Raw genomic sequence first — 23,447 nt, forward strand, 5'->3', positions numbered from 1 at the left:
TCCGGATGCACAAAAAGTAGAAGCACAAAAAGTATTTAGTAAAGCCAACTTAGGAAGGAAAGCAGACAGTCATGTGGAATGTGCAAGTAAGTTCATCATTTTGAGATACAGGTGGAAGACAGACAGTGGGCAGTGCCTGTCTATAGAATAATTTGGGTTGGAAGAGGCCTTTAAAGATCACCTAGTCCATCCCCCAACCCTGTTCCTGCAGGAAGGACTTCTACCAGGCTCAGGTGGCATAGAGAGGGGCTGTATGATTCTGGAGCACAAGGAGTCGAAGTGGCAGTTTTAAAAGGAAGGTGGAAAATCATCAGGAGATGCATTTGGTATCATGATTCTAAGGGATATCTCATACTCCACCTCAATGGATCTCTTTAGCTGTTTGGGCAGGAAGCTCTTTGGAGCAAAGGTAGTAAGTGTAATTCCCCCTTGTGCATGTGAAAGGGCTCAGTGTGTGAGAGCTGCTATACAGGGATGACTTCTGCACTTATTGTCAAATTAATTCTTCTTTGATCTCTGCTAACTGAAGGACAGTCAGCCCACCCTGCAGACATAATCTTTTCATTGTTGGTCACTTCCCAGGGACAAAAGCAGCCCCTTATTCCTCACGAATGCACAAACTGGTAAGTTATTCTAAGGTGAATTATTTTCTAACGGAGCAACACATCTAGAAAGCAACCCCCAATTTGGATCCAAACTAAAGCCAGTGCCACTTTTTTATCTTCCATTTATAACACTTTGAAAGCGGCATGTGCAGCTGGATCACAATTCCTTCCTTTTACCACCTGCTGCAATTCAGCTTTTCAGCTACCTGAACAACCTGCAGGGTCTGAGGCTGCCTGATGGAAGGACTGACTGGGATGGGCTGTGTTTACAGAGGCAAGGAGGTACTAGCAGCTGACTTCTCAACAGGCACAGTAATTTCTGTGGTACCAACTGCAACAAGGAAGGAAGATACCATCACTTGATAGGTAATGTTTATTACTCAAACACTACAGTGTCTTTTATGAATCCTGTCCTTTTAATAAATGCCAGCATACATGAATGGCATCTGGGAAACATGGGATCTAACTATAACCCTAATAGCTATACACAAAAAAAATCCTCTAATTACTGAAAAATAACCTCACAAGCGTGTTTTGAGGTGATACTAGGAGAAACAGAAAGCTTTTAATTGTTAGTATTTAATTTGCTTCTGGGTTTCAAGGTATGTCTTGACAAGCTGTCTAAACAAGCTGTTAAGATTTTAAATGCTTGAGAGTCAGCCATTTGAAATGCATGGCCACACAGTTAAGTTGCCATTATTTAAACAACCTGGTACTGTGAAATCTCTACCCGGCCTCTGCTTCAGTTAACATTAATCAGAGCTTGTTTTGGAGCCTGGGTTCACCAGCGCTGCTCTGGAAACAATCCACCCTTGCCACTCAATTGCAGGCCACACATGAGCTCTTTCCTAGAGAAATATGCAGGAATAATGAATGAATCTGCTAATAAGATACAGTTCAGAAAAGTTAGGAATAATTCATCCCATAAATGGTGGCATTTTGTTAATCAAACATGCTGTGCCACAAACCTTTTTTCCAGATAATAAATTTTAATTCACAAGGCCATGGAAGCAATCCTAACAAAGATTAATTACTGCAGTGCCTTCCATAAAGCCCACTGCAACTTCTTACTTGCTGTCAGAACGCTACAGTGCATGGAAATGGTAATGAAAATATATCATGGTAATGAAAATACATCATGTTGCATTCTTTCTTAGGTCTGGACATGCTGAGTCAGTGGGCCAAGGCTAACAGTATGAGGTTCAACAAGGTCAAGCACTGGGTCCTGAACTTGGGTCACAACTATCTCACGCAATACTACAGGCATGGGGAAACGTGGCTGGAAAGCTGCCCAGCCTAAAAGGACCTGGGGGTACTGGTCAACAGCTGGTTGAACATGAGTTAGCAGTGTGCTCAGATTGTCAAGAAGGCCAAGTATTCTGACTTGTTATCAGAAAAAGGTGACCAGGAGGACTAGGGAAGTGATTATTCCTCTGTGCTCAGCACTAATGAGGCTGCACCTTGAATACTGTGTTTAGTTCTAGGCTCATCACTACAAGACATGGAGTTTCTGGAGCACACCCGAAAAAAGGCAATGAAGGGTTTAGAGAAGAAGTCTTGTGAGTATTGGCTGTGGGAACTAAATTTGTTCAGCCTTGAGAAGACTGAGGGGAGATCCTATCACTCTCTACTATTTTCTGAATTGAGGTGGGTGTTGGTCTCCCAAGTAACAAGCAATAGGACAAGAGGAAACAGCCTCAATTTGTACCACAGGAAGTCTAATTTGGATATCAGAAAAATTTTCTTCATTGAAAGGGTTATCAAGCATTGAAACAGACTGCTCAGAGAAGTGGTTGAGTCAACATCCCTGGAGGTATTTAAAAGATAGTTTATGTGGTCCAGAGAAGGGCAGCGAGGCTGGTGAGAAGCCTCAAGCACAAGCCCTACGAGGAGAGGCTGAGGGAGCTGGGGTTGTTAGCCTGGGAAGAGGAGGCTCAGGGGAGATCTTATTGCTCTCTACAACTACCTGAAAGGAGGTTGTAGACAGGAGGGGGTTGGTCTCTTCTCCCAGGCAACCAGCACCAGAACAAGAGGACACAGTCTCAAGCTGTGCCAGGGGAAGATTAGGCTCGAGCTGAGGAGAAAGCTCTTCACAGAAAGAGTAATTGGCCTTTGGAATGTGCTGCCCAGGGAGGTTATGGAGTCACCATCCCTGGAGGTGTTCAAAAAAGGATTGGACGTGGCACTTGAAGCCATGGTTTAGTTAGTCATGAGGTGTTAGGTATTAGGTTATAGGTTGGACTTGATCTCTGTAGTCTTTTCCAACCTTATTGATTCTAGGGACATGGTTTAGTGGGGGCCTTGTCATGGCTAGGTTAATGGCTGGGCCCTGTGAACTTAATGGTCTTTTACAACCTAAATGAGTCTATGATTCCCTTATTTGTCATTCCAGTGATACAAATCAAACCCACTCTAAAACCAGATTTATAAAAGAACAGTTGCAGGGAAAGGGATGAATAATTTACTTGCAATGAAATACCAGTATAATAGTGCTAAAAGCAAAAGACAAGTCTGTCTTGGAGCTCAAGTATCATAATATTTAAATGGAAACCAAACTAGTAAGAGCATACACATAATACTTCTCACTATTGCATGGGAAGACTTGATGAGAAAAAGCACTCAAATCAACCATCAGCATCTCACTTCTGTTCTGAGGTCTCCTTTCTAAAGTCCCTGGTATAAAAGTGGCAGTGGTTTCAAATCACATGTCTGAAGCTGTAATGGTACTTTTCTTCCTTGATTACCACTGCTGGCATTGCTGACCATAAGGCTGCAGTACCTGGCCCAGCCAGGTAATTTCTGCAGCTGACAAGCTTACAGGAATCACAGTAAGGATCTAGTCTGACCTGCAAAACACAAGTGACCTAATTTCACTAGGAGATTCTACCATCAGGCAACCAGCACCAGAAAAAGAGGGCACAGTCTCAAGCTGCACCAGGGGGGTTTTGGCTGGATGTTAGGAAGAAGTTCTTCATAGAGAGAGTGATTTGCCATTGGAATGGGCTGCCCAGGGAGGTGGTGGAGTCACCATCACTGGAGGTGTTTAGGAAGAGACTGGATGGGGCACTTGGTGCCATGGTTTAGTTGATTAGATGGTGTTGGATGATAGGTTGGACACGGCGATCTCGAAGGTCTCTTCCAACCTGGTTTATTCTAGTCTAATATTCTATTCTAAATGAGATCAGTCACACCTACTGAAAGATTTAAAGAAGGGAACAACGAGGTTAATCACAACTTTGTTCTTCCTCAACACTTTTATTTGAAGAGGTTGAGGGATCAGAAATATCAGAACCTCAATTTGACTGCAGAATGATTATTTATGAAATCCAGCTGCTTTTCTTCCACTTTTTCTATCCACATGCAACACATTTAAATTTTTCACCTCATTAACAATTTGCATTGATAGCCTTAAAACAAACATGATGAATGTGACTAGATATACAAAAATTTAATCTCTCATTACATGCTTGGAGTCATTAATTACTCTGCTTGTAGAGGTATGGCTGGAAGGGAATTTTATTTAAAAGCAAATTTAACTCATTATTTGTATAGCTCCCTCAATTTAAACAAAAATGCTGGGAGAAAAGCTTAACAATGTTTTGACTTTTTAAAATCATGGACAGATAGTCTATTTTTAAAGACTGTTGAAGGAAGTTACTTGAGGCCTCACACACTTGCCTTCCAGATATTCCTTTTAGAAACCATTTTTCCCCTCAGAGCCAGTAGCAGCTGGTGTGGCCCAAGATATTTTTACTTTAATCCAACACTTTGAGCAAAATCTCTGAATCTTGAAAATACAAAGCAGAACAGAATGGTGTTTTCTAATCTCAAAGCCTAATTTCGCTCTTGGATGACTTATTTTTGTAAAAAATCATTAGGTCAACATTCCCCAGCCCAGGAGCAACCTATCACATAATTCAGTGACAGCTCTAAAAGAGGCACATGAGGCATGAATGTTGACTTCATAGAAACTTCTGTTTCCCACTGGCAGCAAGATTTCTTGCTTGTTCTCATGTTTTTTTCTTCTCAATCTACCAAATCCCCATCATCCTCCCTCCTCCTTTCATACATACATCCCCTCCACCTCCTTCCTCCCTCATGAAAAATCAATTACACTTCTCCATGGCCTCATTCCCACCACCAGCCTCCTCAGCTACCACTATCTTTTACCCAAAAGCTAATTCATCATTCAAATTCTCTTGCCTTTCTCAATTTCCTCTTTTCCAGCCTTAAATTGCTTTTCTTTCATTGCATCTTACTCCTTTCAGTTGCACCTCTGCTTTCACAAAAGCCTCTTAAGCAATGCTTAGAGCATCTCACAAGTTTTCAGACATAGTTACACTGAGCTTCAAAAGCTGACTTCAGAGCTAGAGAACAGACCACTACATTTTTCACCCACACACCCATAAAAGAAATGTCTCTTCATTAACACTGCCTACTGGGAACAGCCCTTGGCCTGTCCTACCACACCAAAATGAGCTGGGACGTTGCCCAGAAGAGCTCTAGTTGGCACTATCCAAAGTCACAGCAGTGGTGGACAATACAGACAATCGTGTGCCAGTACTTACACCCACATGCTGGCCAAGTCCATTTAGCCTGTAAAGACATGACTGATGTTTCCTACCCAGGCCAAACCAGCGTGGGATTAACCACCACATGCTTGTGCTCCACACTGGAGCCATCTGTGGCTCTTAATTCTGACACTCTCCCTTTCAGGCCCTGACAGAAATGAAGTTTTGTCCTGAATCCTGTAATCTTCCAAATATATGATCAGTATGTTGTCACTCACTGCTTTTGCCCTTGAGAGCATCCCACTGTTTTTCACTCTCCTCTCCCTCTTGCATACCTGCCCTGGCTGTTCTTGCCTCTCAGTCCAATTTAATTACTACCCTTAGCAGTGACTGACAAATCCACTCAATGCTTGCATTATAAACTCAGAATTGTGGTCTTTGATATCTCGGGCTTATTTGTAGTACTTTTCATTCATATTTGGTGCAGTGCCTAAACTGATGTGGCCTCTTCTAAAATCTCTGAATGTCAGGCCTAGCTACGGTGTTTGAAGCTGCTCTTTGGGTCCTTGTTAGCTCCCACTCAGCTTAAATGCTGCAGAAACTGAAGCAATTTGACTCACTTTTCAAATTTCATTCTTCTTGCCATTTTAACTATGGCTGAAAACATCTATCTATTGTCCCAGGTTTCCAGCAAACACAAACAAGACTTAAAAGCAGGAAAGTATTTGGTCCAATTGTGTAAAGATGGGAAAATAAACAAAAACCTTTTTAGAAGTCCTTGTAGGAAGGTAAGGAACTTTCCTGTTATTAAAAAGTCAACCAAAATTCAGGAACAACTGAGACCTGTACTGTGTCCTGTAGTTGACAGAGGCTGCTTATTAAGCTTCAAGCTATGGCAGTTCTTGAGACATGCTTGTTGCACAGAATCACAGAATCGACCAGGTTGGAAGAGACCTCCAAGATCATCAAGACCAACTGATCACCCAACTCCAACTAATCAACTAAACCATGGCACTAAGTGCTTCATCCAGTCCTTTCTTAAACACCTCCAGGGACAGTGACCCTACCACCTCCCTGGGCAATCTTCTGTGAAGAACTTCTAAGACCAAGCCTTATTCAAAGAAAGTCTTTCTCCTAGCCAGGGAAACCATAAAGCCCAGATTGAGAGCAAAACAAATGGCCCAATCAGATTATAACCCCCAGAGCCCTAAAGGGACATAACATTTTTACACATCTTACTTAATGGAGAAAAACCAAATTGTAATTTTGTAGTCCTAAAATGAATGCCAAAAAAACTTTAACTGTGTAAGTCAGCAGGGTGTGCATGGCAACTATGTGCCAACATTGCACGTGAAAATCCTAACAAAACTTGTAAGGGTTTGTTTGCAAGATCACCTTGTAAAGAGCTGAATAATGCAGAGATTTTAAATGGCCATAAACTATATTACCAAATATATATAGCAGATTTAAATGGATATATCATCTTAAAGAAATTAGATTATAAAATGCATTTTATTTGATGAGCCTTGGTATCTCATACTGAAAATCTGAAATATGCTTCTTAGACAAATTAGCTTCCACACATGACTGACTTCCAAAGACCAATTCAATTCCAGCCTTCCAAATAAATGATGCTTTATCAGACTTAAGGTAAAATTTGCAATTAAAAACAAAAAATTACTTGGTAAAACCCTCCTAGATTTTAAGTTGCATTTCAAATGCATGAATACAACGTAGAGAGCAGTGTACCATGGAACAAGTCCTGACTTTGCACATGGTTTTAAAGTCACCTCCAAAGATAGTCCAAAACCCATTCTTAAAGTACACATAGTAAACTAAAGCCTCACAAGCTTCAATATATGGCCAAAAAAAAAAATCCCTACCTCAACTCCAGTTGAAGCACATATATACACACATACACATACACATACATATTATACACACACACACACATATATATGCATTATTGCATCAGGAATAGTGTGGCCAGCAGGAGCAAGGAAGTCATTGTGCCTCTGTACTCAGCACTGGTTAGGCCACACCTTGAGTCCTGTGTCCAGTTCTGGGCCTTCTATTTAAGAAGAACATTGAGACTCTTGAACATGTCCAGAGAAGGGCAATGAGGCTGGTGAGAGGTCTTGAGCACAAGCCCTACGAGGAGAGGCTAAGGGAGCTGGGATTGTTTAGCCTGGAGAAGAGGAGGCTCAGGGGAGACCTTATTGTTCTCTACAACTACCTGAAGGGTGGTTGTAGCCAGGAAGGGGTTGGTCTCTTCTCCCAGGCAACCAGAACCAGAACAAGAGCACACATTCTCAAGCTGCGCCAGGGGAAGTTTAGGCTTAAGGTGAGGAAGTTCTTCACTGAGAGAGTTGTTAGGCATTGGAATGTGCTGCCCAGAGAGGTGGTGGAGTCACCATCCCTGGAGGTGTTCAAGAGGGGATTGGATGTGGCACTTGGTGCCGTGGTTTAGTCATGAGGTCTGTGGTGATGGGTTGGACTTGATGCTCTTTGAGGTATTTCCTCTATACTTTGTTACCTGTAGCAATGCATCACTACAGAAGTCAGCTCAGTATTTACTCTCACAGGCAAAATGACAGAACCAGCAGTGCTATGGTCCCGGATGGAGAAGTGTTAGCATCTTAAGGGAAGTTGTGGCTTAACTGGTATAACCATAGATTAGATCCCCCGAGGGGATGGGAAAGTCTGTCCCAAGAGAGAGGCACAGGACATTGTAATATTGTTGCTCCGCCCCCGTTCCTGCATCTCCCTGTATAAGGCGCAGACTTTCCGGTCAGCCCTCTCTCTCTCCAGGCGTGAGACTTGTGCTTTTGCTTACAGTGTGGGGCAGGTTTGGCTGCTGGAGGATATTCCTGCTGCGTAACTCAGGCCTAGCTCAGGGCCTCTCTCAGGCCTAGTTTGAAGCCTGGTCAGGGGACTAGGCCAGGACTGATTCCAATTGTATATATATCCTTCTACCTTGGTGCTGTTTGTACTTAGAATCATAGAGTCATAGAACCAATAAGGTTGGAAAAGACCTCAGAGATCATCAAGTCCAACCTATTACCTCATACCTAACACCTCATGACTAACTAAACCATGGCTTCAAGTGCCACATCCAATCCCTTTTTGAACACCTCCAGGGATGGTGACTCCACCACCTCCCTGGGCAGCACATTCCAATGCCCAATTACTCCTTCTGTGAAGAACTTTCTGCTCACCTTGAGCCTGAACTTCCCCTGGCACAGCTTGAGACTGTGTCCCCTTGTTCTGGTGCTGGTTGCCTGGGAGAAGAGACCAACCCCCTCCTGGCTACAACCTCCCTTCAGGTAGCTGTAGACAGTAATAAGGTCTCCCCTGAGACTCTTCCAGGCTAAGCTAGATGATGCCCAGGAGTCCATTCCAAGGCCTACCGTTGTGTGATTCTGTTTAAGTGTCAATAGGCTGTTTGTCAGAAACACAGATGGACTTCTTGTTGCAGTGACACCAATGACAAAAACCACATAGGTTTTCATGCAGTATCCCTCCATATTCCTATAGCATGTGCTGAAGAACTGCATTATGTTGCTATTACCTACAGATCCTCATCCACACCCTGTGCTTTCCTGTAAAACTACAAGAAACAAGATCTGCTGGTTTATACAATTTAAAACGGTTTTAAATCGAGAATAAAAGTTTAATATTGTTAATTTTATTATATATTTACTTGTAACTCAGATTCCATTTCATTTGTAGCCTTGAAGTGTCTGAGCCACGCTGAATCATAAAGCTTATCAAGTTTCACCCAGCACAAATGACTTCCTAACAGCTAAACAAAACAGTTTCTAAAACCAGAAACATTTCAAAGTGAATGCAGAAGATGCAACACATACCTCGAGCTGTCTTCACTTTCTGAATCCTGCTCTTCATCAGAATCTTTCTGTTTATCAGGATCTGGAAGAGTACTTGGATCAAACTCTTCTTCACTTCCACTGTGAGCAAGAAAGGCCACTGTTTCTTCTTCATCCTGCCAGATGAAAAAAGGAGGATCAGAAGACAAGTTATGATACTTGCACAAACCCATTAATAGGTGTGATCTAGGAAAAAGCAGGAAAATGGGAGTAATTTCAGCCACCAGTACTCTCCTCCAAGGCTGTTTGTTAAAGGTTGAAGAAATATTAATCCAAAAAAAAAAAAAGAAGCACAAGAATTTATGTTCAAATTCTAGCTTCCTAACCATGTCATTTTAAATCTATCAAACCTAAAAGATTATTGCTGCACAAATCTCAACAGTCATCAGAGATCAAGTGTTTGAGTAACCATTTACTGTCTCAGAAATATCACTGTAAGTTGTAGTTCATTAAATACTCCGATTTAAAACTCATCCAGCTGTCCTTGCAGTTAAAAACCAAAACATTGCTTAAGCTGAACTAACTGCTCTATGTGATTTTCAGCCCTTCATCACAAGTGCTGCACGTGCTTCAGCCTTCCTCCCAGACCCCCTCACTCCTCCTCTCTGGGGCACAACTTCCCTCCATCCTTGCAGCATGTCTTGGGCCAGGCTGCCGCCATTGCCAAGTTTTCCTAGGGTGCAAGAATGCCTCACTAATTCCTTAAAAAAGAGGAAACAGAAGATGCTGTTCCATAAAAGTCTTGGATAATAAAATTCAGGGTAATAAACTTCAGCTGACTGCTTTTGCAGATACAGGTTCTGCTCCAGACAGTCCTGAACTGACAATATCTCTTTTGTAAACTTTGGCTAGCAGGCAGGAAGAAAGCCGGCAGACGGGAAGGCGAATACGATTGTATATGCACACAAAAATGCAAACAAACAAAAAGCTTCCAGGCATTTCTAAGCAACCTGAACCCTAGACTTATGCATATTCATGCTGAAAAGCAAAACTGAATGCCAAGAAACTGTAATTAAAGACCTTGCTACCTTTTGTTTACATATCTAATCAAGACGCACACAGCTGAGTTTCCAAAACAGTTCTCATTTCAATGATCCTTCGCTCTACAAATAATTTCACATCACTAAAGATTTAAAGTAAATGTTATGGTTTTTTTTCCCCTGTCCTGGCCTGTATCAAAAACAGTTTGTCCAGCAGGATTAGAAAAGTGATCGTGCCCCCTGTTCTTGGCTCTGGTGAGGCCACAGCTTGAGTACTCATTTGGGCATCACAGAATAAGAAAGACACTGAGGTCCTGGAGCATGTCCAGAGAAGAGCAACCAGGTGAGGGGTAGGGAGGGCATGTTGTATGAGGAGCAGCTGAGGGAAATGGGGTTGTTTCATCTGGAGAACAGAAGGCTAAGGGGAGATCTAATTGCTATCTACAACTACCTGAAGCGAGGTTGTAGTGGGGCCAGTGCTGGTCACTTCTCCCAAGCAACGAGCAATAGGACAAGAGGAAATGGGCTTAAGTTGTGGCAGAGGAAGATTAGTTTGGATAAGAGGAAGAAAATTCTTTTATGAGAGAGTGGTGAGGCATTGAAACAGGCTGCCCAGGAAGGTTGTGGAGTTGCCATCCCTGGAGGTGTTCAAGAATCTTGTAGATGTGGTACTCCAAGATACAGTTTAGTGGTCAGGGTGCTGGGTTATAGTTGGACTCCACCATCTTAAAGGTCTTTTCCAACCTTAATAATGCTATGATTCTATAATTCTATCACTGGATTTTGAAAGAATGCTGTCCTCACATCTCACTGTGATATAAAAAAAATATTGAATAATGAAAATCCCAAACCAGAACAAAACCCATATCTTAGGTCCCTTTTTTGTTTGCATATAGAGCGAATGAAAGAAAAGGGAAAAGGGTAAGATTAGTCATCCCTGCAAGAGTCCCTCATTGTTTGTCCAGTGACACATTTCCAGTGCACTGAAAACAAGAAGAAAGGGATAAAAGCCAGAGATTTGCAATCATAATACAGAAGAAAAACATAATAAACATGTATTTTGTTCTTGACTCCTTTTAGTCCTGAGGTCTGTGGTGACAGGTTGGACTCGAGGATCTTTGAGGTCTCTTCCAACCTTAGTGATACTGTGATAGATACTAGCAGAGGTAATTGTGTAGCATAACCATTGACTTAAAATCACGTTGATCCCCAAGAACTTCAGGTGGTATTTCATAACAAAGTCAGGGTTTGGTTTTGCAGGGGGTTTTTTAAGGTGATTTTTGCTTAAAAAAATATAAAAAATTAAAAGTATATTTTTTGCTTACAAAATTATTCTCTAGCTCAGCTTTTAGCACAATATTACAGAGTACTACTAACAACACAAAATTGCCACCTTTTTGTTAATTAATTTCCACATTTGGAGAGTATTCTGCATTATAGCTTATTTCCATTTCTTTAACAATTACCTATTTCCTCTTTACTGGTCCCTCCCATTCCACCTATTCTTTCAATGCAACTGGTGCTTACTAATTCCATCTTTTAAAAAACCAAACCCAAACCAAAGCAAGAAAAAAGCTGAAAAAAGCAGCAGAATTCAAAGTTGTAGTATGCAAAAAAGTATTTTTGAATGTGTGTGACACTACCCAATAGACTTCTGTAATACTAACTTTTTTTGGGCAGTTATTTTTAAGACTTGGGCTGTTCATCCATATTCTCAGCATTCACACCTCAAGCATTGTGTTCAGTTTTGAGCACATAAATAAAAGAGAGATGCCAAGGTGCTGGAAGGCACCAAAGCTGGTGAAGGGCCTGGAGAATAAATCTTATGAAGAGCAACTGAAGGAGCTGGGGCTGTTCAGTTTGAAAAAGAGGAGGTTGAGGAGAGACCTCATTTCTGTCTATAACTACCTGAAAGGACATTGTAGAGAGGCTGGTGCTGGTCTCTTCTCCCAGGCAGTGATAGAAGAGGGAAGAGCCTTAAGCTGTGCCTGGGTGGATTTAGATTGAACATTAGGAAAAAAATTTCACAGAAAGAGTAGTCGGGCATTGGAATGTGCTGCCCAGGGAGGTGGTGGAGTCACCAGCCCTGGATGTGTTTAAAAGTTGTTTTGACGTGGTGCTTGGGGATATGGTTTAGGGGTGAACCTTGTAGAGTAGGGTTATTGGTTGGACTTGATCCTGAGGGTCTTTTCCAACCTGAGTCTTCCTGTGATTCTGTCAGTAAAATGTTGAGACTGCATTCTTTCCTACATTTTGCCATTTATATATGCACACATACGACAATTACACATACACAGATCAAACCTTTGCTTTCATTACACATTCATGTTCATTTTTGCCAGCAGAAAATTTGCAGAGCTGTGTTCAAGGTAATGCTTACTGTAACAAAAGACATAATTGGCAAAGATGCTTCTTCAATTCATCAGGGAGCATGAGGCTGTATTTTTTTGTATGTAGTCATTAAAATATTTGTAAGACATTGGAATTGTTAAGAACATGAAAATTTATCATCCACTGCTGAACAATAAAATCTCATTCTTTTCCTCCTCTTGCTTCAAATTTGTATCAGCCAGTCAGGGAGAAGAAATCTTGCAACATAATTTCACATCACTTCCCCACATAAGCTGAAGACAAAACTAAAATCATAGTCCAGGATAACACTTGCTAAAGTTCTTCAGATACAAATAGGATGCAATTTGCAGACTCAGGATTAGATCCTTCCTAAGCAATCACTATCAAGAGATTAACTGAAGGACAGATTTTGACCTCCTGTACTTTATGTCTAAGGCTACCATAAAATGTGCTTTGGAGTGTGAATTGACCCTGAAGTGCAACGGTGGAAGGAAACCCACTCAGACATCAAATCAAGGTAGTCAGGAGAACAGAATTCAGTGGCAATCGCTTTGCTATTTCCATTTTGCTCAGGGTGACAAGCTCTCTCTTTTTTCACACCAGACCAGCCAAGCTAATTTGCAATCTAGCTCCACAGAAACTTTGCACAATGTCTTCCATTTTGAAGATGGCACTGAAATGAAAGCACTTCTGCACTTGAATGGTCTCTCTCTGAGGTATAAAGAAATTCTTTTTATGCAAACTCAACATTGTAGAAAAAAATCAGCAAAATTTTTGTTCTGCTTTGGAAACCTCATTGTCTTCAACCTTCCACACTGCACCAAGTCAGTAAAGATACTACCATAGACAATTTGGAAACACACACCACGTGAGACAAACAGGACAGGTTCTCAACAGAATACCTCCAATTCAACTTTCAATTGTCTTTGATACAAGATGTAATCAGCACCAGAACAAGAGGACACAGTCTCAAGCTACTTCAGGGGAAGTTTAGAATAGAATAGAATAGAATAGAATAGAATAGAATAGAATAGAATAGACCAGACCAGACCAGACCAGGTTGGAAAAGACCAATCTATCATCCAGCACTATCTAATCAACTAAACCATGGCACCAAGCATCCCATCCAGTCTCTTCCTAAACATCTCCAGTGATGGTGACTCCACCACCTCCCTAGGTAGCATATTCCAATGGCTAACAACTCTGTGAAGAACTTTCTCCTCACCTCAAGCCTAAACTTCCCCTGGCACAGCTTGAGACTGTGTCCTCTTGTTCTGGTGCTGGATGCCTGGGAGAAGAGACCAACCCCCACCTGGCTACAACATCCCTTCAGGTAGTTAGTTACAGACAGCTATAAGGTCTCCCCTGAGCCTCCTCTTCTCCAGGCTAAGCAACCACAGCACCTTCAGCCACTCCAAATCCCTCCCCAGCTTTGCTGCCCTTCTCTGGAGATGTTCCAGCAACTCAACATCTTTCCTAAACTGAGGGGCCCAGAACTAGACACAGTACTCAAGGTGTGGCCTAACCAGTGCTGAGTAGGCTCAAAGTGAGGAGAAAGTTCTTCAGAGAGAGAGCTGTTAGCAGTTGGAATGTGCTGCCCAGGGAGGTGGTGGAGTCACCATCCCTGGAGGTGTTCAGGAGGGAACTGGATGTGGCACTTGGTGCCATGGTTTAGTAGTCATGAGGTCTTGGGTGACAGGTTGGACTTGATGATCTTTGAGGTCTCTTCCAACCTTATTGATTCTATGATTCCAATGACAACTTTGTCTCTTCCTAAAGAAGGCTGAATGGATGGTGGACCTCAGGTAAATGTGTTACACAGGTTAAGAGAAACATAAAATGAAGAAATGTATGTACCTTTTTAAGAAAACAGAACCTCAAGGGGCTCAAAAGTTCTAAATAGCAGAATGATGTCTAATTTCTACCAGGCACTAGGCACTCAGGTTAAAATTATCTATTACCATCAGATAAAAAGAGAGAACTGAAAAAACATACCATAAAGACCTGCACATGCATAAAAAATGTTTTACCTTTAATATTTAATTTATAGAATACATATTTATTGTGACATTTAATATATATTTAATTTAATAAGTCTTTTATATTTAAAACCCAATTAAATTGTCTGGAGTTGCAGTTTTTATGTTCAACCCTTTAGGGAGTTTATCAGTTCCTAGCAACCAGGCTGAAGAGGAAAGAAATAATTTTAGCACTGTCAGTGCTGCCCATAGTACTTCATAAAGCACAGTAGGAGAGTACCACTGATCAGCTGAAACCAGTACCTTTAATGTTTGTTTAGAACTTGATCAGACTCGAGTCTATCAACAGTCAGACTCATGCAATATTCAGTTCCTTTTGAGTTATGCCACCCTTTAGATTTTGCTAATAATATGGCCCTTCCCAATCAGTGGTGGCTGTGATTTTAATGCTAAGTAAGCTTTCAATACTGCTAGGAGGTTACCCTACGTAAGTCCACAACTTAAATACGTGTAGCATATTATGGCTTATGTAAAAGCATATTTAACAATATAATCCCTATCATGACCTGACAGCATCCCAAATTTTATTAATTCTCTTCTTTTTGCCAATAATTTTTCAGATAAAATTGAGACTTCTTTCTGTATTTTGCCTATGATGAAACACATTAATGAACAGAGAGGTCTGTAGCATTTCCTTTAAAACATCTTGCAGTGGATTCACCTGACCGCCTTGTCTTTCGGGGTTTTCTCCATAGCCTGTATCCCCAACACACAACATTGCACCCTCAGCTGATGCATGGCTGCTCTGATATATCATCATCCACGTTGCCCCAAAGGAATACAGATATTCTGGCAATTCACAAATAGAAATACAGCCTTCAGTGTAGCTGGAGTGTTTGATCTGACGGTTGCTTTCATGACCAAAGCCTTAGACAACAGTGGAAACTGACTGGCAGCCAGTGGAGCAAACCGAGTGCTGAACTGACACACAAAGAGCTGCCTAAACCAGACCAAAATTGGACAACTACAATCCATATCATCTAACACTCATCAACAGCCTTCAGATCCAAACACAGAAAGCATCCCTTTCCACTGAGGGAATGATCTTGCAAGCTAAGTAACAGGGGCAAGGCCACCTTTCAACCACATTTCTAAGATGTGTGCAGTGGTGTTTAAAGCTAACCTTCATGAACTGTGGCCAAGTCATGCAAGCTTCTTCCTGTTATCTACCCTTCATCATCTGCTTCAACACTGAACATTAATTCTAATAGATGACTGTATTGGTTTTAGCTGGCTGGCCACACTAGAAGGGACAAGAGTGGGAGGGAGCTACTCCTGCTCCCCACAGTGGTGCAGTGGAAGTCAGGAGGGCATATGGTTATTCAACACCATACTGACATTATGCACACTGCGAAAGGAAAAGGTTGGCTGGAGCTGAAAGGAGTTATGGGATTTAGAGTGTTATCTGTAGCTTATAAAGTTCCCTGTTCCAGGTTTTTGCAGCTTTTTCCCTGTTTCTGGGCTGGGGTGCAGCCCTTTGATGCATTGATTCATAGGTGCAGACAGACCACATTTTGTCTGTTCCCCCACTGCTATATTTGCTGTAAATTTTTTTGTGCATGTTATCTGATATCCCTGCAGTAGTAAATCTTCCTTATCTCTGCTTCTCCAGTCCATTTCTTCCTTGCCCATCCAGAGGAGAGAGGAGGAGTGGAGGAAACCCATCTGTTGTGAGCAGACTGCCCGGGCTCAGCTGCTAGCTGAGTTAAAACCAGGACAGTGACAAATATGTCTATTCCACAACTGGGCTTGCCACTTCTAGGCTTGTTTCCTTTTATGTATTAGTAGGAAGTGATATACAATAGAGTGGGAACAGCAGAGATCAGGATGTTGGGGGATTTTCTGTTCTCTTTGCCTGAAGCACAGAGATGTACTCAAGGCACACCACAGATGAGGACACAAATGGGGTCAGCTGTTTCAGAAGGATTGGCCAAGTTCCATGGGTCTGGCCAGAAAGGCTGGCAATCAAAAATTGGAGAAACCAAAGTTGCTTTTGCATTAATGTGATCTAACTGATCTTCAGGCTCTGGAAGGAGTAAGCCACAGCTCCTGGTTTTCACACCTCTTTAGAGATTATCATTCTTGGGTTTCAACAGAAGGGACAGAGTAACTCTCAGCTTCATCTTCAGATCATTCATCTTCCCAATCACTAGCAGTGACACAAAGGTTCAATTTCATTCAGTCAATCTTTATAAGCATTCTGACATCTTAAACAAAACAATTAGCCTAGTTTAGCCAGCAGAATCTTGCTTTTACCAGTGGTAATGTACATGAAAATACGTAATTTTATTTCTTGGCATTCCTAAAAGCCTCACATTTTATGGTCAGTGGATGGGTAAGTCTTGCCTTCCAAACTAGCATGCACTGATGCATGTACACTGACATTCAAATCTTTGTTGTGTAACTATAGCAAATCAATTTGTGCTGGAAATGGCTCCTGCCACAAGCACAGTTCAGAACCACTGAAAATACAAAAAAAAAATAGAGAAATTTCCATACATTCACTTTTAGGTTTTTGATATTATTAAAGCTTCTGTCATTCTCATTGCAATATGCATATGTTTCATCTGCAGACTTAACCTCTACAAAGTACTTACAAAAAAAGTCCACACCAGAACTAACAGCAACAAAGAATGCATGTAGAGAAAGATAATGTAATTTTCACAGAATCACAGAGTCAGCAAGGTTGGAAGAGACACCAAAGATCATCAAGTCCAACCTGTCACCACAGACCTCATGACTAAACCATGGCACCAAGTGCCACGTTCAATCCCTTTTTGAACACCTCTAGGGATGGTGACTCCACCACCTCCCTGGGCAGCACATTCCAATGGTGAACGACTCTCTCAGTGAAGAACTTTCCCCTCTTGAACTCCTCACCTTGAGCCTAAACTTCCCCTGGTGCAGCTTGAGACTGTGTCCTCTTTTTCTGGTGCTGGTTGCCTGGGAGAAGAGACCAACCTCCTCCTGGCTACAACCTCCCTTCAGGTAGTTGTAGACAGCAATAAGGTCTCCCCTGAGCCTCCTCCAGGCTAAACAACCCCAGTTCCCTCAGGCTCTCCTGAGATGCATTGGTACATTTACAATTACAAACTCATCTACCTGAAAATGAAATGCAGAGAATATATTAAAAAAATGTGTTTGCTCTCATCAGCATTTGAATTATAATGAGCATATCTCACAACTGACCTTAAGCTTTTAGTTTCTAAAATTTGCTCTTGTAAGACCCCTGTTGAATATTTATTGAAGAAAAGATTCTTCAAGTTGTTGCTAACCATAATTATCAATGTCATTTCCACAAAAGAACAGACTAATGTAATTCTGATGAGAGAATAGAATAGAATAGAATAGAATAGAATAGAATAGAATAGAATAGAATAGAATAGAATAGAATACAATAGACCAGACCAGGTTGGAAGAGACCTTCAAGATCGTGTCCAACCTATAATCCAACACCACCTAATCAACTAAACCATGCAACCAAGCACCCTATCAAGTCTCCTCCTGAACACCTCCAGTGATGGTGACTCCACCACCTCCTCGGGCAGCCCATTCCAATGGGTAATCACTCTCTCTGTGTAAAACTTCCTTCTGACCACCAGCGTAAAGGTCAGAGATAAGAAATAAGAAAGGTCAGAATAAAACAACTATACAGTTAACTGAAAACAGAACTTCAAAGAAACACAGTTACTAGGTGGGTGGCATCAGAATGAGCAAAATACATATTGGAATATATGAAATTTAGACAAGGAAAAGAGTTTAACCTATTATATATACTCTTCATTTTAGAGATTCCTTGTGCACATTTCACAGGATTGCAAGCTGCTAGTTCTGGTGTAATGAAATATGTCCAGAGCACAGAGCTGGTTTATTTGCCAAACTTAGGATCCCTAGTACCATTAGGAGAGCAGTAATTTCATCTCTGGCAAAGTATAAAGGTTCCTGTGCCTGTCATGCTAGCAGCCAGATAGAGATGTTACCAAACACATTAAATCCCCATCTGAAACAAAACTGGTTTAAAGCATTAAATAATGCAAAGGCTTTAAACTAGAGAAGTCTAAACCATTTTTATTTTGAAACCTTTCTAATGCTAGATTGTCAGGTATCATTTTGCTTGTAAGTGAGAAAGCAGTATAGGGGGGAAAAAATGGTTTCATTCACTGTGCCTTATAAATACAAATGAGTAAAAAAAGTGTGGGAAAATTAAACAATGGCAACAGATGTGTCCAAAAGTCTCAGTTCCTCTCACAAGAATCAGAAAACCACAATGCAGAGCACTGTTAAACATATTCTCCACACATAATCCTTGGAACATCTCTTTATCTTTCTGAACTTTTAGGTTCACAACACTCAAGGCTGTAAGCTCAGCTACAGAAAGTAATTCTCCAAAGTAGTTTCTGCATTCAAACATTTCAACACATCAGCCTTTTTCCAGGCAGCCTCAGCATAAATCCACAGAGACACTGCTTACACAAGAGAATTTTCTCTGTATTGCTTTCTGGCACTTTTGAGCCAGCCTGAAGTAACTGCATCCTCTGCTGGGATGCAGCAGAGGTGTCCCACCACCACCACTGCTCAAAGTGGAGACTCTGGGAGCAGAGACCACTCTTTCCTTAGTGATCTTTATTCTTCAAGAATGAAGAAACTGACAGCAACACTGATGTGAAATAATCAGAAGGGAAAATTACTAAGTCACACAGTTCTGAAAGCTGATTACTTCTGCTCTTTTTCTTCAAACAGCTGATTTGTATTCAGCACACAAGAAACAGCAACGCTGGCACTAAGCATTTGTCCTACGACAAGACTTTCATGTTTTCACTGCTCTGCCTAACTCACATACTCTAAATGCCTGTACAAAATATGTGTGTGAAATCATACATTTACAGGGAGAAATATGATCAAATTAATTCCTCACAGGGAAAGTTATTTTAAATGCTGGTGGTGCTTCTACATACAGAACTCGGAAAAAGAAGCCCAGAAGTAGCAAAGCCAGTCACAGCACAGACTCAGCCCCTTGCTGTGAAAACAAGACTTTGCCTCTGCCTTTGCTCAGGGTCTATTTAGCAGCAGCAATAGATACACAGTAGTTCAAATATGCAAACAAGTAAGCAGCAAATCAAAAAGCACCTGGATGTTGCTGTGTGCTTGCGGGGTCATTTATTATTGCTGTTGTTGTTGTTGAATCCATCTTTGCAAGCCATGAATTCTTTTCTACAAAATGTAGCAGAAAGTCAGCTCCTGGCCCAAAGAGCATAAGGGCTAAGTAAAAGTCACAAGAGAACAAATGAATACAGCCTGATGAAATACAAGGAAGCAAGCAATACCTGCTCATATCAACAACAGCAAGCAGAACTAGGGAAGAAGTGACTAAACATCCAAAGGCCCCTCAGCATGACAAGTAAGTAGCATAGCCATGAATGTTCCTCCAAAGAATACAGAAGGTGTTAAAAGTTTCTGTGGGCTCAAAAAGTAGGTAGGTAACTAATTAAAATTTATCAAGGGATAGTAAATACAGCAGTGCTATGCCTTTGCCCCTGAAAGTCCCTAAGCTGCAGTTTCTTTTCAGCCAGGGAGCATAAAAAGATCACAGTTTAAAAACCACTCTGCAGGCACAACAGCAGATTTTCCTGAAAACAAACTAGAAAGCACTGCCAGATATAACAGTGAGACGGGAAAAAGTTTGTCCTCATTTCAACACACAGGCATTTATGGATGCAATTATTTTCCACCACTGCTATACTGTTTTCTATCAGTCTTTTAGAGCTTCTCATATATCAGAGTTTTTAGAGCTTCTCAAATATCAGAGTTTGTTAACTCAGTCTAGTAAAGAAGACTATCATCTCATTCTCAGCCCAAGAACAAAATGTTTGAAGCAATATACTGAGGGGGAAATTGAGACAACCTTCCATGAAAAGCCTAAGGCTATGCCTAATAGTATCTATGAAATGTATCATGAAGAATCCACACTGTACTACTTCAGTACTGCACTAAAATGGTTTACTTACCCTATTTCCAGTGACCTCAGTTACAACTTTTGGGATCAGTAATCAAAATACAAGCGGTATATGAACAATAAGAGTAGAAGACGTGGCACTCACCTGTAGGTGTAATTAGCATGTTATAGACTTCTAAAAGACTTCTCGCTACTCCCTGAAAGTCCATACTTACAGCAAATCAGTCTCAAATGCTTTGTAAGCATTGAAAGCATCATTACAAATTTTAACCCAAGAAATTGCAGTTTTCAGTTATGGACATACCACACCTTATGGTTGTTCATTTGCTTGCCTGTTCATTTCAACATCATCTGAAAAATCTTTATAGTGCATAAATAACGTATTATATCCATAACAACAGGATACAGTCCACTGTATGATTGATTACCTTGGCATTCAGCTCTTGTGGGAATAGATTTTGTGAAACACAGCTCTATTGGACTCCCTGAAAATTACATTTCAGTAGCACTATCTGAACAATCAGACAATCTGGGCTGCATCAAGAGAAGTGTGGCCAGCAGGTCAAGGGAGGTGATTCTTCCCCTCTACTCAGCTCTGGTGAGACCCCACCTGGAGTACTGCCTCCAGTTCTGGAGCCCCTATTACAAGAGGGATATGGACATGCTGGAATGTGTCCAGAGAAGGGCCACAAGGATGATCAGAGGGCTGGAGCACCTCTCCTATGAGGACAGACTGAAGGAGTTGGGGCTGTTCAGTCTGGAGAAGAGAAGGCTCCGAGGTGACCTAATTGTGGCCTTCCAGTATCTGAAGGGGGCCTACAAGAAGGCTGGGGGGGGGGACTTCTCAGGATCTCAGGTAGTGATAGGACTAGGGAGAATGGAATGAAGCTGGAGGTGGGGAGATTCAGGCTGGACGTGAGGAGGAAGTTCTTTACCATGAGAGTGGTGAAGCCCTGGAATGGGTTGTCCAGGGAGGTGATTGGGGCCCCATCCCTGGAGGTGTTTAAGACCAGGCTGGATGAAGCTCTGGCCAGCCTGATCTAGTGTGGGGTGTCCCTGCCCATGGCAGGGGGGTTGGAACTATATGATCCTTGTGGTCCCTTCTAACCCTGACCGATACTATGATACTACTATGACTTTAGGTATGTGCAGACATAATGTTACTAACATTCCACAGGCAGGTACAAACTTGAATTTTTCATACTGTACCCAAACAATGCTATTTTACATTTGTTTCTCAAGGAATCAGAGATATAAAAGCCATGATGGGTCAATTTAAATCAGTAATTTGAATCACTAATTATAATCCTCATTAGAATCAGCAAACCTAATTCACACAGCGCTTTACACAAGAAACCACTGCTACTTTCCTTTTTATTTCAGTATTTTGAGGCACAGTTGTTTTATACTGGACTTTACAGACAATTTGGTACTATTTTGTGACAACTATTTAAAGCCCACATTTTCCCTTTCCCTTTTCCTTTCCCCCCCCTCCCCCAACAATATCAGCAAATTATAAAAGAATCATCACTTATTTGCCGAGCAATTGCTATTTATTCTTCAGTCATGGTTAGTGTCAAGTTATCTCCTATTCCACCTGAAACTGAAACAGGCTTCAACTGGAATTTTAATTATTTTCTAAAATATATATCTTATGTAGATTATTTGACAGTCACTGATTAACAGATTGAGTAGAACCCTCTTAAATACAGCAGATCCACGGAAGAAAAGATCATCCTAGTATGTTTTTCAACCTTTAACTGCATATTGAAATATTATTTCACAACCAGGAAATGATGCAACTTGTCATGAAAACACAGTCAGCTTTGTCAGTTAGTAACTGTTCTCTAAATCACTTCGCTATCTGGAACTTTATCAGCAACTTTATTTTTTATAATGATTTTAGACACTAGTAAATCTTTTCATAGATCATTCCTCAATCCCTTTGTTTTATCTACCACTTTTAAATCATGATAAAAAAATTAATGTGACTAACAAAATATGTATTTAAATAACTGGTTTGGTCTTTTTTACAGAGCTGTTCAATTTTCATCTAGCATGTTTTTAAATACAAGGCTATTTCCTTCCTGCCTTCCCCCAAACACTTGCAACATACATACAAAATGTCAAGGAAAGGGAGAACAAGAAGGATAAATGTTAATCTTGAAGATTTAAAAATACATAATAGTATGCTTAGAAAGCTGTCAGGAAAAGTAATTTTAGCCTAAACTTAACACTCATTATGAACTCCAATGCATGCAGCTCATTTGTTCTACTGACTTTTTGGCATGACACAATCTGCTTGCAATTATGATTTGCCATGCATTAGTAAATACTGGAAACTGAAATAGCCACCTGAAAACAGTCTCTACTGGCTTGAGTGTAGACATATTGCCAGTTCTCATTAATTCATTGGTCACAACCAATGTAAAGGCATAAACTTTTATTACCTTATATAGACCTCCACTAGCAACAGGATAATACAGCTGCTTCACATGCTTTCTGTATAGGTCACATTGATAAAAAGCACTGTCTGGACTAGAAATAAAAATACAGCAAATAAAACGCAATCCTGACGCTAAGTAATTTTCATGAGTGTTACTCCACAAAGTTTAGTTTCTAACTCTGCAATATATCAACATTTTCCAGACCTTTGCTTGATATAAATTAATAAAGAGAATTCATTCCAGACCTCATATTTGCTGTAAAAAGATCAAAGACATGAACTAGGTGAACTGCTGTAACAGTAACGTCTTGAGACTGGTCAATCTCACTACCCTGACAATGTCAATACCCTGTTACAAACCCATTACATGTTGTGCCAGTCCAAGAACAGACTGCTCATTTACTTTTTAAGTATTTGACTTATTTCCTCAACTTCTCTCCTCTAGATCATGCCAATTATCACACAGGTCACCAGCCTGGATACAGGTTTGAAGAATGCTTTCCTTGCCTGGTGCAGAGCTACTGCTTGTCCCAATCAGGGACAAAAAGACTCTGTAAGTCTATTTTCTGAGTGGATCACCAGTTAAAAAAATCAAAACACACGTGCCCAGCTGATCTGGCATCCAACCAGCAAACATGCTCACCAGGCCACCAAACGCTCATGCTCTCATGTAT

At 41.0% G+C, this 23,447-nt stretch overlaps 1 protein-coding gene across 1 annotated transcript in view; it reads right to left on the minus strand.

Moving 5' to 3' along the window:
• Positions 1–23,447, minus strand: part of DDX10 (DEAD-box helicase 10) — a 192,189-nt gene that overhangs the window by 3,248 nt on the left and 165,494 nt on the right. Inside the window, exon 17 of the mRNA XM_054164752.1 lies at positions 8,986–9,119. Within this exon, the coding sequence (XP_054020727.1) occupies positions 8,986–9,119 (134 nt within the window). The remainder of the gene's footprint in view (positions 1–8,985; positions 9,120–23,447) is intronic.

Source organism: Dryobates pubescens, chromosome 10 (genome assembly GCF_014839835.1).
Source record: "Dryobates pubescens isolate bDryPub1 chromosome 10, bDryPub1.pri, whole genome shotgun sequence".
Taxonomy (NCBI): Eukaryota; Metazoa; Chordata; class Aves; order Piciformes; family Picidae; genus Dryobates; species Dryobates pubescens.